Source organism: Thunnus thynnus, chromosome 3 (assembly GCF_963924715.1).
Source record: "Thunnus thynnus chromosome 3, fThuThy2.1, whole genome shotgun sequence".
In the NCBI taxonomy this organism is placed as follows: Eukaryota; Metazoa; Chordata; class Actinopteri; order Scombriformes; family Scombridae; genus Thunnus; species Thunnus thynnus.
The window spans coordinates 1,753,795-1,770,579 of NC_089519.1; the positions used below are offsets into that span (position 1 = coordinate 1,753,795).

A 16,785-nucleotide genomic window follows, 5' to 3' on the forward strand; every position below is an offset into this window, starting at 1 on the left:
TGTTTTGTCAGCTGCTGTTTCTAAGGTCAAGAATAAACTTAAAAGCTCAAGGTAAGTTATTCAAAAAATACATCTCCCACAAGAAAACTTCATTAAAAAAAACAATCTGTATTTAGATTTAGTGGCTCAGCAACATGTAAGATCAAACAAACATCATATCCTGCCATATTGTACAACCGCACTGCTACACATGAAATAGGAACTGAGGAAATAGCCTTTCCTGTCCTGCTGCGTAGCTCCGATCAATGCTACATCGCTACGCAAGAATAAAGTATGAACACACACTTACACACACTTAAACACACACGCACACAAACAGAGAGAGAGAGATAAACATTTCTAATGGACGGGATGGATCGGGGTTGTGAATGTGGAGAGAGAGTTCCATAAAGGGGATCTGGAGGTTGTCTCTGTAGTTGAGTCCCCACAGGCCCATTCCTACACACACAAACACACACAAACACAAGTACAAGCTGTTAAAGCTCTCAGCATGATATAATTTCCTGCGGCATGATTCATACTGTATCACCGCTTTCAAGTATAATGCTGCCGATTTTCTAGCCTCTATTTGTCTTACTGTTAACATACCTCATATGCAGAGCCAAACCAACAATGAACTCATCCTACTTACAAGTATTGTGCGTGTATCTAAAGCCTGATATATCTTATTCCCCTGTGCACTGGAGCTCCATTGTTGTCCAAAAAACGATTAAAAACACATCAGTGAAGCACACTGCAGCACTGGGTGACATGTTCCTTCAGCACGAAGATTAGAAACAGCTCCAAAGACTAATAACAGCGATCACCCACTGCAACAGCGTGGCTCATTGGCATGTTTTTAATCGTTTTTTGGACAACAATGGAAATCTACAGCACAGAGGGATTGGATAAACATACACAATACTCACAAGCGGGATCAGTTCATTGTTGCTTTGGCTCTGCACATGAGATTAATTGAAAATAAGAAAAATAAAGAAAATCACCAGCTTATCCTTAACCTGTTAGATAACCCACACAACCTGCAGAATGATTATTTGTAGATGAGAATATGCTTCCAGTCTCCGTAGCGATGAAGAATTATTTTGTTGGTAGATTATTTACAATCACCAAATTAAAAATGGAGAGAAAACAGCGTGTCTCTCATCGCCGTGCAGCTGAAGTACGGTGTGTACTTTGCAAAAACAAATTAAAGTGTAAATGATTAAATTACTGCTCTTTAAGTAGAAGATGAGGACACTCCAGATCGCTGCTGAGATGGAGACACACATCTAATATTAAATGCACATCTGTTCTGAAGGCTCTCAGTTCCTGTCACGGCTGTTTCACAAGAGCTGGCTGGTCTTTGCATCAGCTGGTGACGGCAGCCTCTCCGACTGTTGCCTGGAGAGAGCCTTCAGTCTAATGAGAGCCCTTCATGAAGGTAATTAATGAAAGTGATTACAGCTGATGAGAGGCGGGCCCTGTACGACGGCACTAATGAGGAATATGTGTGGGCTTGAGTTTGACAGCGTGTTTGTGATAGAGGCTGTTTGTTTGGTGATTGGCAGTTTGTACGTATGCGCGTGCGTGTGCGGTATGTATGTGTGTGTGTTTGTTTACAGCAAAGGGGATCAAGGAAGTTTACAAATATTTGTCATAGTGAGCCTACCGAAGAAACCCAAGAAGGCCGCAGAAATACCAGAAATACCAAAAGAAAGAGGGAAACTGACGTCAGACAGTTGCTCGCTATTAGTCTCATTTCTGTCAACTCACATTGAGGTTTGCTGTTGCTGAGGTGAAGATGCTAAAGTATAAGTCTGAGGATATTCTATGTTTTTCTTGTTGTCAACAAACACCTTGAGAAGAGCAAACTGATCTTATTATTCTTAAGTATTTTCGCTGTAGTCTGATCCCTCGGTGACATGGACCTTCATTGTTGTCCAAACACTATAAATAATAAAAGTGCATCAAGGAGAAGCCACACTGTTGCACTGGCTGACATTTTCCTTCATAATGATGAAGAAGGGCGCTGCTGCTGTAAATACTAACCGGAATGATAGAGCTGTAACTAGTCCCCGACATAATGAATTATTTACTCCTGTTTGAGTAATGTTTGCTTACTCGCTGTCCTCCAGCGTCCAGCTGTTTTAAAAAATTATTTAGGCTTTTTTTTTTTTTTTTTTAAATATAACTCTGTATTTGTGAAGATTTATGTGTTCAGTAGGAACCGATTGGCTTGGGGCTGACTGACGCAGACATTCTGGGGAAGTATTGAGAAAGGGATCAATACATTGTTGGTTTTGATGTTTTTGTGGGAGGTGTCGACAATATCAAAAACCAAAGATAAAGGTAAAAGGAAGCTTAATCTTAGTTGATAAATCACTTGAGAATTGAAATTATACATATTTATATTAGATTAAAATACAAAATGTGCAATAACATGTATACATATCATGCATTACTGTTAAATATATATTTAAGCAGGGTGTATATTCTGTATATTAGCACCTAGTGTAAAGTAACTTATTTCACACACCCTTGCACTACTTGTATCCTGTTTACAACTTACAAAAACAGCTCTACCTGTATATAGACATTGTATGTGGTTGTCCGTTTGTTATATATTTTTTCACCTACGTGATTGTACATAATGTTTAATGTTTAATTATCTTTGTTCAGCTTAGATTGTTCTGTCTGTATGTCCTTGTGATTCTGATATACAGAGGAATACAGATGATGTTTAATAATTACCTGAGAGGCGAAGTTTGAGAGCGGAAGGTCTGGAAAAAAAAACAACAAGGAAACACATTTGTATGAGTATAAATCATTACATAGAATATTCCATTTAAAATTGCCTGGAAGAAATTTGAGAAATCTGAGTGAAAAGAGAATGAAGTAGATATAAATCCAGAGGAGAAAAAGAAAAACTCACCAACAACATGGTCCTTAGCGTGAACTTGAGTCCAGAACTGTTCATCCTGCCTGAAACAGTTCAACAAGATTTAACACCAAATACTGATGCTGTAATACATTTTATATATAAGATTATCTGGAAATTAACCTGATGATATTATGAGACTATGGATCAATAAACTGCTCGTACTTCTCTCTACAGGCAATTATACATTTTAAAACCTCTACATATCATATTGGAGCAAACTTGCAAACCCCACCATATGTTTTATTGACATATGCTTTAAACAGTTTATTATGCTGCCAAGTTAAAGAAAACTACTTTGCAGTTAAAACTGCCTCTAAACGCTGCTCATGTATATTAGTCCCAGTGCTGCCCAGTAAATCACACTTACTGTATGATCATTTTAGGAGGACAAAATTATTCTAGATTTAAAAAAAACACATTGATTATCTGCTGGTCTAAACTATGACCAATGAGCGAGAAAAAGACAATACCTTTTCTTTTTTTCTTCGGCTGCTGCTTTTACTTCAAAGATAAGTGAAAACAGAAGAGATAGAGAGGAAATGACCCAGGTGGTTTCACAAAGACAGACAATCATGAAAACATAAACATATCTGTGAAAAAGCAGAAATTCACGGTGCATTTGTGAAATACCTTTCCTGCGTGCCACCATAACCACAAGAGCTACTGAGCAGAGGAATAAGACCACAGCGGAGAAGCAGCCCAGTACAAGAGGCCAGTCCACACCTAAGAAATCTGCAGACATCACACTGGTGTTATTATCAGATAGAAAAGAGACTGTGAGTAATATTAGCTGCAGCTCAGACAGCCGTGTTACATTTTAATTCAGTGTTTTATTTCATGTGGCTCAAGATTCACAATAGATAAAATCACATATTACATAATGGCATGCTACCTGTTGATGATGTGGGGGAAACTCCTGAAAGATGAAAAAAGAAGCAAACAATCACATTTTGGCTAAAATGACAATCTGAGCAAACCACATCCATACAGTTCAGACATATATCTCTACCTCCGGTTATAGCCAGCGGGAGGCTGAGTTCAGATTGGCTCCATTTCCCTCCCAGGAGGACACTGTACTGGCATCGGTACCAAGACACTGAACTGTCCTGGACAGGCATTGGGAACGCAACCTCATGGTGGATCACTTTAGCGTGGTGAGTGGCAACAGGGACGTCATGATCCGCCAGGTAGAGAGAAAACACAGCGCCGGGGTACGAAGGAGACCCCATGCAGAGCAAACGCCAAACTGCTGTCTGCTGCTGGAGGACGAGGGTGGGCACCGGCAGCACATCTGACCGCAGATAAAATCAGATAGAAAACTGCTGACATCTATAACTTATTATATAAAAACATGTTTCTAGATTAGATAAATGAGGTGTCATGACTGAATCATTTGAAGTCATTTTAAGCAAAAGATCACTGGTTCTAAGCTTCTTAAATGTGACTGTTTAATGTTTTTCTTCGTCTTCTTGGTATTCAGATAATAAACTGAGTTGGATTGCTGGATTGGACAAAACAAGCCATTTAAATATGTCAACTTGGGCTTTAGGAAATTGTGATAATTGGACGTTTTTCTAAAATGTAATTAATGAAAATAATTGTTAGTTGTAGCTCTAGTTGCAACAAATGTTTAACCACTGTAACACTTGCCTTGAAAAACTGTTGAGAAATAATCTAAATATAGTAATACTAAGCTTTGATTTAAAAAAAAAAAAAAGTTAAAAGGTGCTTCACAGGAAAAAAACAAACATCCTAGAACTAAAAAATAGCAGTAATTATATGAACAATACAAAGAAACAGCGGTTTTGAACACCTTATACAAATGAGTTTATAAAAATGACTTTTTAATAAAGATTTAAAAGAAGTCAACCAGGTAACAAGATGTAACGTTGGAGCACCTGACAGTCCTCACCTGTGATGGTGACTTGAACGATGTTACTGACAGTTGAATTGACCAATCGCCTTCTTCTGGTGGTCTGGTAGAGGCAGGTATACTCTCCGTCCTCTCCTCCCCTCACCGGTCCGACACTGAAGACCCCCGACTGCGGTTCAGGGTTTGATACCTTGCTGCCCCGAGGCTGGTGGATAACGGTTGTCTCTCCTGTTCCCTCAGCGGTCCTCAGCAAAAGGAAGGACACTGGTTTCTGCTTAGAGGTGGACTGGGATTGAGACTGAGGCATGAGAGCAGGGACGGAGCAGCTGAAGGTCAGCATGTCTCCACGTTTTACCACACCAGCAGAGGGCTCCACAGACAGGACTGGAGGAGGGACAGAGGGTATGGAGCGAGGAGGGGCAGTAGCTGGAAAAGCACAGAGAGGGAGAGGAAATCATTATCTCTATATGTTTGTGGCCTCATTGCTTTTACAGATATCATTCAGTCAAACCTCTCGCTGTACGCCTTGGTTCGCCACAGTTGCTTACCAAACCTCCTCTTGTAACTGTCGACATCTCAGGGCAGCACACATTGTGTTTGATGTTTAGTGTGTCTGGGTGTGTGGTTTCTGTATGAAGCAGGATGTAACTACCACCACGCACACACACACACCCACCCACAGAGCAGAAGACAATAACAGACCACAGAGAGCAGCTGCATGCATGCAGCGGATGGACGTGTTTATTATTTTATCGTTTTTTGGGGGCGGGGGGTTTCAGGACAGTAATAAAGTATGTGTAATAGTGTGAAACAAAAGTAGAGTCAAATCAGATCACTAATCAGATTTTAACTTTGTAACAGGCAAAATTCCCATCGAAAAATGCAATTTTAAAAAGACAGACTAACCTTCTAGTTGGTCTATCTGCAAATAGGGACTGAATGCACTGTAGAGGTTTTGCTGGTTCCTGTACAGACAGCAGAAAAGTTTGTGTTGGGCTGAGTCCCCCTCCTCTATCCTGACAGTGAAGAGAGCCTGCTCAGCACCGGACTGCACGTCCTGGGAGTCCACCTCAACGAACGAAGAGAAATACAGAAAAACTAGAATCAAAGGAGTCTGGTAGCAGCACAAGATTCTCCAGAAAACATACACACATTCTCACCCTCTCCGTCAATCGGTACAACATGAACACAACCCCGGTGTATCCCTTTGGGACCCCACAGATCAGGACCACTGAGTCCCTTGACCTCGAATGGATGTCAAGTTGAGGTGCCGGAAGATTGGGAGAGGAAGTGGAAGCTGAAAGTCCTCCTAGGAAGGAGAGAGAAAGGTAGGTAATCAGTTGACTTTCACAGATGACTTTTGTGGATGGAGCAACAGTGCAGCTGTTCAACAGTCGTGTATAAAAACACTGCTGTGATTGCTACATGTAGTGACGCTCACTTTGTACCAATCTGCTGATTGCTGTAACTTCTTTTTACATTTACAGCAGACAGAATTGTTTGTGTTCATTATTATACAATTCATAGCAATTTCACTAATGTTTACTTTGTCTTTATCCTCCAAAAAAATCAGTGAATGGGCTGAAAATATGTGTACAAACAATGTGAATATTCAGAAGAGCCTACATTAAAGTATGATGCTTACCCCAAAGTTGTAGAGAAGTAAACAGCAGAGTGTATATCCAAAGTGATCGCTCACCACTAACAACCTGCATCTTTGACTCAAGAAGAAGTCTGACTGGAGAAGCACCTCCAAGCATCGTCTGCTCCCCCCCCCCCTCCTCCTCCTCCTCCTCCTCTCTCTCTCTCTCTCCCCCTCTTCCTCTCTCTGTTTTCTTAATACATATGACATCCTCTTGAAGACTGAACGATAAGGGAAGTGGAACCTGTAAACACACTTCCTTTTTTGGTATGTGTAAATAGCAAGTCTCACTAATCTACATGTAAAAATATTTGTATCAGTGCATTACTGGAGAAATAGCAAAAGTCTTTAAATTCTCTTCAAACAAGCTATCATCTACTAACCATCATCTTTACTAATTAAAATCTCCCAGCGAGTCAGATGTTAATCTTTCACATCTGTGTATGAATTTCTTTGTGTGGGAAAAAAAAAATCTGAAGTGCTGTGATATAAGCAGGCCCTCAAGACACAGATGTTCAGTATATCAACAGCTGTGTCTTGTGTATAATAGAAATATTGTCATGATTAACTATTTTTTCATTACCTTTTGGTGTTTCTTTCGTTTCATTGTCCATAAAATATGAAAAATGCGTATCACAACTTCCCAGAGGTTGAGGTCATGTCATCAACTATCTTGTTTTGTCAAACCAACAATCCAAAATCCAAAGATCTTTGGTTTCTGATAATATAAACCAGAGAAAAGCAGCAAATTCTCACATTGGAGAAGCTGGAAATCTCAAATGTTTGGTGTTGTGTTAAAGATTAGTCAACTATCAAAATAGTTTCTGATTAATTTTCTGTCAGTCGGCTTATTTGATTCAGCTTTTGATGCTTTTATAGTTACATCTGAAAATAAAGTTACAATTAATACAGCAGATTATCAAAGCAGAGTGCAACAATGTCAACTCACTATTGTGAATGATGGACACACAGAAGACTCCTAGAAGGAATATGACAGGGATCTTATTCTTATTTTGTGTTTTGGGAGATGGCCTGCATCTCCTCAAAACGCAAAGTATGAACACTTAAAAATTTGAAAGTGGCCTGAAAACAACTTTGTTAGAGTCTAAAAGCAAAAGCTCATTTTTTTGTTATACAGAAAGACAAAACATGTGGGAAAGGTTTATAAAAACCACATCTGCAGTCAGATGATGGAAGTCAAGAGAAATTTGATAACAGTGACTAAGAGTTAGCTCATTGTCAAATAGAAAATGTTTAGAAAGTGCATCAACAACTCCAAACTTGAGTGTTTGTTAAGTAGAGCTAGTTAAGTTTACGTAATAGATGGGAATAGAACTAGAAGTAGAGTGCACAGAACAAAGTGGTGTCAAAGTATCTGAGAGTACATGATATACTGTAGGTGCAAGTTCAAATCACATTACCCTGCTAACTTCTACTGGTGCAAAATGAAGAGTCATTTTTCATCATCAATTCATCCAAAGGAAGATTAGCCGCATGAGTATTTCATTGACAGTGAGGCCAGTTAAGAAGTAGCAGTAAATCTACTCACAGGCACCTGAGCAATGGTGCCAGTGGAGCCAATACATCCCCGTGAGGTATCATTGCTACCCCACTTATTGTCTTTTTAAAAATTAAATTATACAGTCCCTGTAATCAGGTGATTACAGCTTTTATCAATGATAACTTTTTTGTTCAGCTACTGACAAAAACAAGCAACAGAAAGTTCCAAATGTCTGAATAAACAAACAGTCAAATGTTCTGTGTGGAGAGTCGCTTACGTAGACTTCTGCAAAATACTCTGCTTAAGTTCCAGTTTCAGTCAGACTTTGGATGGAATTATCTTTAAATGTGATGACCCATCACTCTGTTTAACATTGTTTAATCAGGTTTAATTATACAAATATTTCATTTATATACATAGTTTGTCCTTGTTTAACCTTGACGATGGCCTAGTAGCCTGCAACCTACTAACATTTTAGGCTACATAATATTTTTATGAATATAATTTCAAATATGAAACAGCTGTTCTTCTAATAATCACTTCCTGTCCTGATCCACCCAATTATAATTATTGTTCTTGATGCGTTCCTGCTTTTCAAAGCACCCTCAATCTAACTAATCTAGACTAGTGCAGGTGGCTGAGGTTAGCGAGTGTAGAAATGCAGGAAATGTGTTTTCTGAGGGAGGACCCCCAGAGCCCCCCCCCCAAATTATGTATCTGTCAAAGTTTGCTCCCCCATTTTAATACATAACCAGGCGCCTCTGAATCTACTCATGAAAATATTCTCATGTATATATATATATCCCTGAGAGTGACTTTTCTTTTGAGAGTCTGCTTTTTATAGAGTTGCCAGTGACTCACCATGACGCTGTTACCTGATATAATCCTAAAAATGTGGCGTGTCAACACAATATCTGCATGAAAGAGTTCATACTTAAGAAGAAAATTATTTTTACGAGAGACTTTTATCTTTTTCTTCTTAATATCTCTTAAAGTGTGTCATTTCCACCCAGTATACAAACAAATATGTAAAGGGAAGCAAACACTGGCATGCAGCTGTTATATTTTTGAGGAAGAAGTTGAGTCGTTACCTCTGAATCATTTTCTAACTAAAACCTAAAATTTCCCCATTTGAACCATGTGTGTGTTTGTGGGTTGGTGTCAGAGATGAGTTTCCCTCTGTTACGAAATAAAATAACAGACTAAACTCTGCCTCATCAATCTATAATAAACACGTTTCAAATGCAACTCTGGGATCCGTGCCATGAAATCGTGACAACAATCGCACAGATATCAATCACTGCTTTTCAAATCAGGACAGGAAATCAGGGTTAAAACTCGAAAAACTACAATTGTTTATCTACAAAACAGAATAACATATCCTATTTTCAGCGGATATTACAAAAGAGGGAGAATTGTGTTTTTTTTGCCAGCAGTCGCACAACATCTCCTCATAAATCAATGGTTTTACATCTGGTCCTTGGTTTGTGCTCCGCCAGCTGATTAACAGTGTTTACTCTTCATCCTGGGAGGCTAGATGCATCCCTGATTAGATGCTGGGATGAAAGGATCTGAGTCACAAGGATCTAGATTGAAAAATAATGTTATTTATGCTCAGATAGCAAAAGTATACACAAAGAGGAGGAGGGACTTTAACCTTCAGCTCTGTAAAATGAATGCATGTGAAATGTTAACTGGTATTCACACATGAAAACCAGTCGCATGCAGCTGCTGTTTTACTTTCCTGACATCTCAACTTGATTCTCGGTTTGTTGACATTTCAAATGTTGTGGCGCTGTGACAGCAGAGGTGTGAAGATATTTTAAAGATAAAGAGGTTTTAATCAGTCTGGAACCCGTCACATGCCTCTAGAGTTCAACATCGGACAAACCGAAGGGGCGGCAGTGAGTTCATGTAAGGACAAGGTTGACTTCCTCGTCTCCAACTAGAATCAGGTTTACTGCCAAGTAGGTTTGTAACAGCCAAAAAATATACCAAAATTAAGCAGTCCTAAATAATATATAAGAAAGAAAGAAAGAAAGAAATAATTTACAATACAAAAAAATATGTAAAATACATTCTAAGTGAGAAGAGCTGCTACAGGTTTAAATTCTAAATTGAAGAGTATGAGATGAGATGGGTGCATGTCAATGGGGGTCTTGATGATGACGCACGCTGCAGACGGGAAGAGACTGTTTTTGTGGCGTGAGGTTTTAGTCTTGACAGACTAAAGCACTCCTCTTGGCAGAGGAGAGTGTTTGAAAAACTTTATGTCTAAGGTGGGAGGGGCAGCCATGATCTTTCCCGCTCGCCTCAGTGTCCTGGAGGGACAGCAGGTTGCAGCCAATCACCTTCTCAGCACAGCGGATGACACGCTGCAGTCTGCACTGGTCCTTGGCGGTTGCAGCAGTGTACCAGATGGTGATGGAGGAGGTGTAGAAGTGCACCATCAGTGACTCTGGCAGCTTGAACTTCAGCTGCCGCAGGAAGTACATCCTCCGCTGAGCTTTCTGGGTGAAGCTGCTGATGTTCTGCAATCTGAAGGAAACTGAATGTGGGTGAAACAGGGGTTCTTCATCAAGAGTTTTTATGGACACATCACTTTCTACAGTCATGTAAATATGTTTCCTGACCCGTTCGATTTGTTTACTCTGTCAACGGTTGCATTTGTATATGATGGTGGCCATGTAAACAAGATAGTGTCGGTCCAATTCTTGACTTCTGTCTATCCTGAGTTCACTGAAGAAAGTTTTTGGAAACATTAGTTTTGGCTGCAATGCAGTGGAGGAAAGTAACTAAGTACATTTATTCAAGTACTGTACTTGAGTACAATTTTGAGGTACTTGTACTTACTTGAGTATATCCATGTGATGCTACTTTCTACATTTCAGGGGGAAATATTGTACTTTCTACTCCACTACATTTATTTGACAGCTTTAGTTACTTTTCAGATGAAGATTTGACACAATGGATAATATAACAAGCTTTTAAAATACAACACATTGTTAAAGATGAAACCAGTGGTTTCCAACCTTTTTGTCTTTTGACGTCTTACAAAAAGCAGTGTGTAGTCGGGGTCACATTTCACATGTCTATGAGTTGTTAACAGCTCCACCAAATAGTGATTTTTCCCTCTAAACTTCTCACATGCTTTCATTTCAATAAATGTTCAAATGATCCAATATTTCAGCAAAAATCAAAGATTAGAGAAAAATCTTAAAACAGATTTGTGTATCAGAACTTTGTTTTTTCTTCTTTCCTCTCCCATTAATCATCTCACCACCCCTCAGATTTATCTGCTGACCCTTTGGAGGGGCCCAATCCCTAGGTTGGGAACCACTGGACTAAACTAGCTAACTGTATATAAAGTAGTGTAAACTAGCTCCACCTCCAGCAGCTACAACAGTAACATGCTGCTCTAACACTGATGCTTCACTATTAATAATCTAATGATGTCATATATAATAATATATCAGTCAGAGGGACCAAACCACTACTTTTACTGCAATACTTTAACTACATCCAGCTCATAATACTTATGTACTTTTACTGCAATACTTTAACTACATCAAGCTCATAATACTTATGTACTTTTACTGCAATACTTTAACTACATCCAGCTCATAATACTTATGTACTTTTACTTGAGTAGGATTTGCAGGCATTTTACTTGTAATGGAGTATTTTTACATTGCTGTATTAGTACTTTTACTTGAGTAAAATATCTGAATACTTCTTCCACTACTGCTATGAGGGCAATTAGCCATGATTGTGTCAGTTAACACTTCACTGTGAGCACAAACTGAGTGGGAGATGAAGGAAAAGTGAACTCCTATGAAAGCACTACTTTTCCGCCCCTCGCTGTCGTGTTGGGATTTCTCCTCTGTCCATCAGCATCACTCCTCCTCCTCCTCCTCCTGTCGCGCGCAGCAGGAGCTGCATCCACGAGCTCTTGTGACGCACGCGCGTAAAGCCCGAGTGGTTTCCAAACAACATGTCGGGGTAAAAACATCCCGAAAGAAAATTAATAAAGCAATAAAGAGATGGACGAAGAGTCTCTGCCTGAGGCGGGAAATCTGCTGATATTTCTGAGGAAACTCAAAGAGGTGTTTGACGTGTGCGACGAGGACTCAGACGGTTTTATCCGCCCTGAACACTTGCTGCAGTTGGGTTCTCAGTTTGGACAAACAGAGCAGGTGAGAACATGTGTCCTGGACCTTTAAGTTGACTTAATTGTATGTTTTTTTTCCTGTTAATATGCTTCGTCTGTGTGAATGAAGTAGGCAACCGAACAACGCGCCCTCATTATTTTCTCAGGATTAGCCTAACAAGCTTCTGCATCTTGCCTAATGAAATATATAATTACGGCCTTTCTCGTTGCTATGAAGTTCCACTGTTATTTTTTGACACATGAGAGGCTAATTGGGTAGATCCCAGCTGGACCTGGGGTGCATACTGTTGCAATGGAAGTTCCTAATTAAAGTTTTCCAGACTGGAACCAAGCAGAATGAAATTTTTTGTCCCTTAGCAATGTGGAGACAGAGGGAATAGCTGCTGTACGACAGTCCAGCAAAACAGCCTGAAGCTCCTTTTCCTCTCTGACCTGAAAGCTGTGTGTCGAATGAGATAGTTAATTTCTACTGGAGCAGTGCATGAAAGTAACTTTAATGGTCACTGGGAACACTGTGTGGTTGATTAAAAGACACTTTAAGTAAATGAACCGACATAAAGACCAGGGGAAAAAGATTTTTCAGTATTGAATAAATTGAGAAATGGCCCAACAGAGGGCCAGTATCAAGCACAAGCCTACTATAAGGAGAATTAGACCAGAGGTGATAAATGTATTGCTGATATTAGCTTGTTGTAGCTATATTGCTAAAGGGTAACAAGAAATTGCAAAATATGTTTTTAAACTTTAAAATATTGCTATCAATATTGGCCTAAAAAAATCCAGTAGTGATTGAGTTATAAAGAAAATATCCAGCATTATGCATATGCGGTGTATTTAAGCCTAGGCTGGTAACCTGTCCGAGGTCAGCGTACCATGCCAATAAGACAGCTCCAGCCTTCTGCAACTCTGAACAAGTTAAGAAACTTAGAAAATGGTAAGTGGATGGATGGACGGATATACGGGACAGATTCTGGTCTTTGTCAGTAACTGCTGCTGAGAGACTCTTTAGCAAGCTGCTGAAAATCAAGCAATCCAAATTACCATAGAGGCAAAACTGTGGGTGCATCGGGCCTTTAATATTTGGAACTAATTGAGTGTGAAGCTTAGAAATGCAGAGAACAGCTACAACCTGCATGTCATTATCGGGTTATGTAAGCTTAAAACCCCTTAAATTCACTTTAGTTTTTCAGATAAGCCTTGATTAAGATGCTCTTTCATTTGAGGATATATTCAAATCATAGTTCATTTAGAAAAACATAATTTCAAAAAAAAACAAGAAGAAACTATGGCCTCTAACTTCAAAGAGCTTAGTTTGAGTTAAATAATCAGTGTCAGCGGCTGCATTATAGATGTTTTTCACCAGCGCATGTGTCGCAGTGGACATCCCTCATGCCTCTGTGTCTCACTGCATGTCAAGCTAATTGAAGATTGTCGTTGATTGGCTCCCCAGTGTTGTGTTCCTCATCAGCGGGAACATTGTGGAGGCACTGATTAGCTCCAAGGGGACGCTTGTCACTGACCTGGGAGCTGGGTTCATACAATAGGATGACGTATGCTAGTACTGTATAGTATAATGCACAATTCCAGTTATACTCATTTTAATCTTTATTTAACATACTTGTGATGCACGTTTAATACTGAGACTCTTGCATACAGAAAAACAAACACATACACTTTACATCTACTCTGTTGAGTTTGAGCTGGTGTTCCTTTAATAACTGATGTTCTGTGTTGAGCTGCTTCCTTGTTCCACCGCATGTGTTGACCTCTCATGTCATTGTCCTATATGAGCAAATCCCACTTAGAGAGAAGCTGACCTACTATTGTGCACACTGGGGTAGGTGACTCTCTCTCAGTTGTACAGTCACGTGCACATGTGCTCTCACTCACATTATCCTCTAGTTTCTCCCCTGCTCCCACATCTTTTTTTACCCTTCGCTCTGACCTTAAAAATCTGAGGATGAATCAGAAACAGCTACCTTGACTGTCTTGAACAGGACCAGTCGACAGAATCTGATCGAAACAGATCTTCAATCTAAGTTGTCTTTAAAACACTTTAAAATGCGTACACTGTGCTGTACAGTGTTGATTTTGTGATCCAGTTTCCAGGGTAGTAACATAACATTTTCCTATTTCTCATGTAAACTCTTAACTCTATGTGGCACTTTGCTCTACCTCTCTAAGCAGAAGCATCAGAATCTGTCCTACGTTTTTTTTTTTTTAACCCGTTTCCGTTTCGGCCACAAACCTTTGCTAAAATTATCATTGTTAAATTTGAAATGGCTGTGGGTAGCTTGCAAAGAGAATGATGCCTTATTCAGCTGCAGTGCAGAGCGCTCAAAGGAAGCAGCCCTCTTCAGTGATGTTAACGTGGGAGGATCGTGAGTGAGAGTACGCCTGCACTTCAGGTACTTTACAGCACATACATGTGATAATGTAAATAAGGTTATTTTAGTAAATAATCCCACTCTGTTGGTTTGTAAGCAGGTCTAGATGTAGAATATATATCTAAAGATACCGGCCAAATGTTCATGTAAATTGTTATTTCTTATCATGGTTCTAAGAGAATATTTCCTTGTAATATTTGTGACCTCTTGAACTTTCATCTAGTGCCATTATTACAACAAAATTTCTACTCGTACTCAACAAAATATTGAAATGTAATTAGCACATTGCCTTTTACTGTGCACATTCACTCTCCCCAAAGGCTAATTCTTATCCGTTTTGGATATTTTTTGGATCTGTGTACCATCCTCAGGCCAAAATATCATCTTTGTACACTTGATATAACCCAATCTAATAGGCAGATTGTCATGAATTGTCTGGGCTTGAATTCCCAGAGTGATAAACCGTGTTGATTTTAATGACTCCATGGCCTTTCCACCACTGTAAGAATACAAAAATCATATCATTACTGGTATGTTGTGGATTTTCAAACCAACACTTTAGCATTGTGCTCCCACGTACATTAATGTTAACATTACAGTGCACACCGGTTAGCCTATATTTTGTCTTGTTTACAATATGATAAAGGCAGTAATCTGTTGTCAGAGTTATAATAGATGCAGCGTGAAGAAATACAGTCAAACCACTGTTAAACTTCTGAAGTAATGAAAGCCTTGACATCACTTCACAAGAGCCTTGGTGTAATATTGAAAGTGAAGATGAGTAATATACTTATTCGATACCTCTCTGTCTGGGAAACTACGTGGTGCCAGAGCTGCACTGATACACAAACACGTGCACACGTGCAAATACATGTTGAAGAGGCTATTCAATGGTTTGACACCAGTAAGATACCAGAGTTTGTGCACTGATAACAGACACATTTTGAGTTCTCATAGCAAGACAAGCACAGGTGTAACTAATAACACTAACGATGAGTGCCATCATTGATGTTATTAATCACACTTGTGCTTTTCCTGCTATGAAATGTCAAAATGTATGTTAAAATAATCCAAATCTCTTAAATGCATGTATATAGCAGCTGTAACACAACCCCATGTTTTTGTAACTTGACTGTGCACTAACTTGTGAATTTGTCCTCCTGTGTACTCTGAGAGATCTTCATGTTTTCTCTGTTCTTTCCTGCAGGTGAGGAAGTTGGCCAAATGTTTGGATCTCGACTCTCGTGGGAGGATTGACTTCAAAGACTTCTGCCGTGGTGTTCTCACCATGAAAGGTTAGAATGAGCATGAATATGGCACCTGATGGCATTCATTTTGTGTGTGTGTGTGTTTATTGGTGCCTTTTCTGGTTGTGTGTGTTTGGTTTGTACATGCTATGTGTGCATATTTATTTAACATGTCACCATTGCTAGCAGGTTATATCAGAAACTGATCAACAGGGAGGAATCCAGCTGCAGTGTAGCAACTTAGCTTCGGGAATGATTTAGCATATACGTTTCTATTTAAGCTATTAACTCTAAGTGCTACAAGAAAGAGTTTTACCTTTGCTACACTAAGCAGAACATTTTCAGCACTGGCATCATTTTTTATTGTTGTATTAATACGTGCTTTTATCCAAAGTGGTTTACTGTGGAGTCACTTCTGCATGTTAATTGCTACACAGCCAAATTACTTATATGCCTACATGCATGCAGGGATGGTATGAAAATCAGCTTTTGTGAATAAAACACAACCAATGACAAGAAATTGCACATCAAATTGAATTCATTGTCTTTGTATTGTGGTTTTGTGGTTAGATACCACAAGGTGGTGAGAAAGCATCTAAATGGGTTGAACCAACCTTTAAATATGGTATATGATAGCTGCCTGTTTGCATTTCTGGAGCACGCTAACTGAACTGAAGTTTATGTATATAGGTTAGTACTTTTTTATGTTTTTAGCTACAACAATCAGATTACTGCAGCATAACTGTCACTGTAATATGATGAGTGCACACTGTATATTTTTTGTATGTGTGGCTGCAGTGAAGCCCTAAGGCTAGCATGCTTAACCACGTGGAATAAAGTAGTGTTTATGCCGACTCATCATATTTCCTGTGGCAGTCCTGTTCTCTTTGTATTCTGCCCAGACTGTGAGTCTCTGTAAAACCAGGTCAGCTTGCCCACTACAGTGGACCCAGGCCAACCAGAACACAGGAGGGGACTGAGCCTGTTATTAACCCTGAGTGGGACAAATCAGGTTTCTGGTTCTGCATTGTAGAGTGACATGGA

General features: G+C 39.4%; 2 protein-coding genes across 4 annotated transcripts in view; one reads left to right on the plus strand and one right to left on the minus strand.

Annotated features, from left to right (window-relative positions):
• Positions 1 to 88: 88 nt before the first annotated feature.
• On the minus strand, positions 89 to 6,584 carry LOC137174496 (uncharacterized). The gene is made up of 11 exons (XM_067579825.1): positions 6,439 to 6,584; positions 5,954 to 6,102; positions 5,700 to 5,862; positions 4,833 to 5,219; positions 3,930 to 4,211; positions 3,813 to 3,836; positions 3,551 to 3,652; positions 3,391 to 3,421; positions 2,912 to 2,961; positions 2,731 to 2,759; positions 89 to 438 (listed from the first exon to the last, which is right to left on the minus strand). The coding sequence occupies exons 1-11, from the start codon at positions 6,551 to 6,553 to the stop codon at positions 340 to 342; spliced, it is 1,431 nt and encodes a 476-aa protein (XP_067435926.1). The 5' UTR covers positions 6,554 to 6,584; the 3' UTR covers positions 89 to 339.
• The window catches only part of rab11fip4b (RAB11 family interacting protein 4 (class II) b), a 57,500-nt gene continuing 46,700 nt past the window's right edge, over positions 5,986 to 16,785 (plus strand). Inside the window, exons 1-2 of one of the 3 annotated variants that reach the window (XM_067579800.1) lie at positions 5,986 to 6,121; positions 15,702 to 15,789. In XM_067579800.1, coding sequence (XP_067435901.1) covers positions 15,783 to 15,789 — 7 coding nt within the window. In that variant the 5' untranslated portion in view covers positions 5,986 to 6,121; positions 15,702 to 15,782. Of the gene's footprint in view, positions 6,122 to 11,857; positions 12,133 to 15,701; positions 15,790 to 16,785 lie in introns of those variants that run through there. The other 2 variants (XM_067579778.1, XM_067579789.1) reach the window with 2 other exon arrangements.

Bases quoted from the DNA above. Each gene is read 5' to 3' on its own strand.
- LOC137174496 (XM_067579825.1), bottom strand. From the start codon at position 6,553: ATGCTTGGAGGTGCTTCTCCAGTCAGACTTCTTCTTGAGTCAAAGATG. The intron at 3,837-3,929 runs GTAGAGATATAT...TTCATCTTTCAG, and splicing joins CCCGCTGGCTATAACCGGAG to GAGTTTCCCCCACATCATCA. The intron at 2,962-3,390 runs GTATTGTCTTTT...GAACTGTTTCAG, and splicing joins GCCGAAGAAAAAAAGAAAAG to GCAGGATGAACAGTTCTGGA.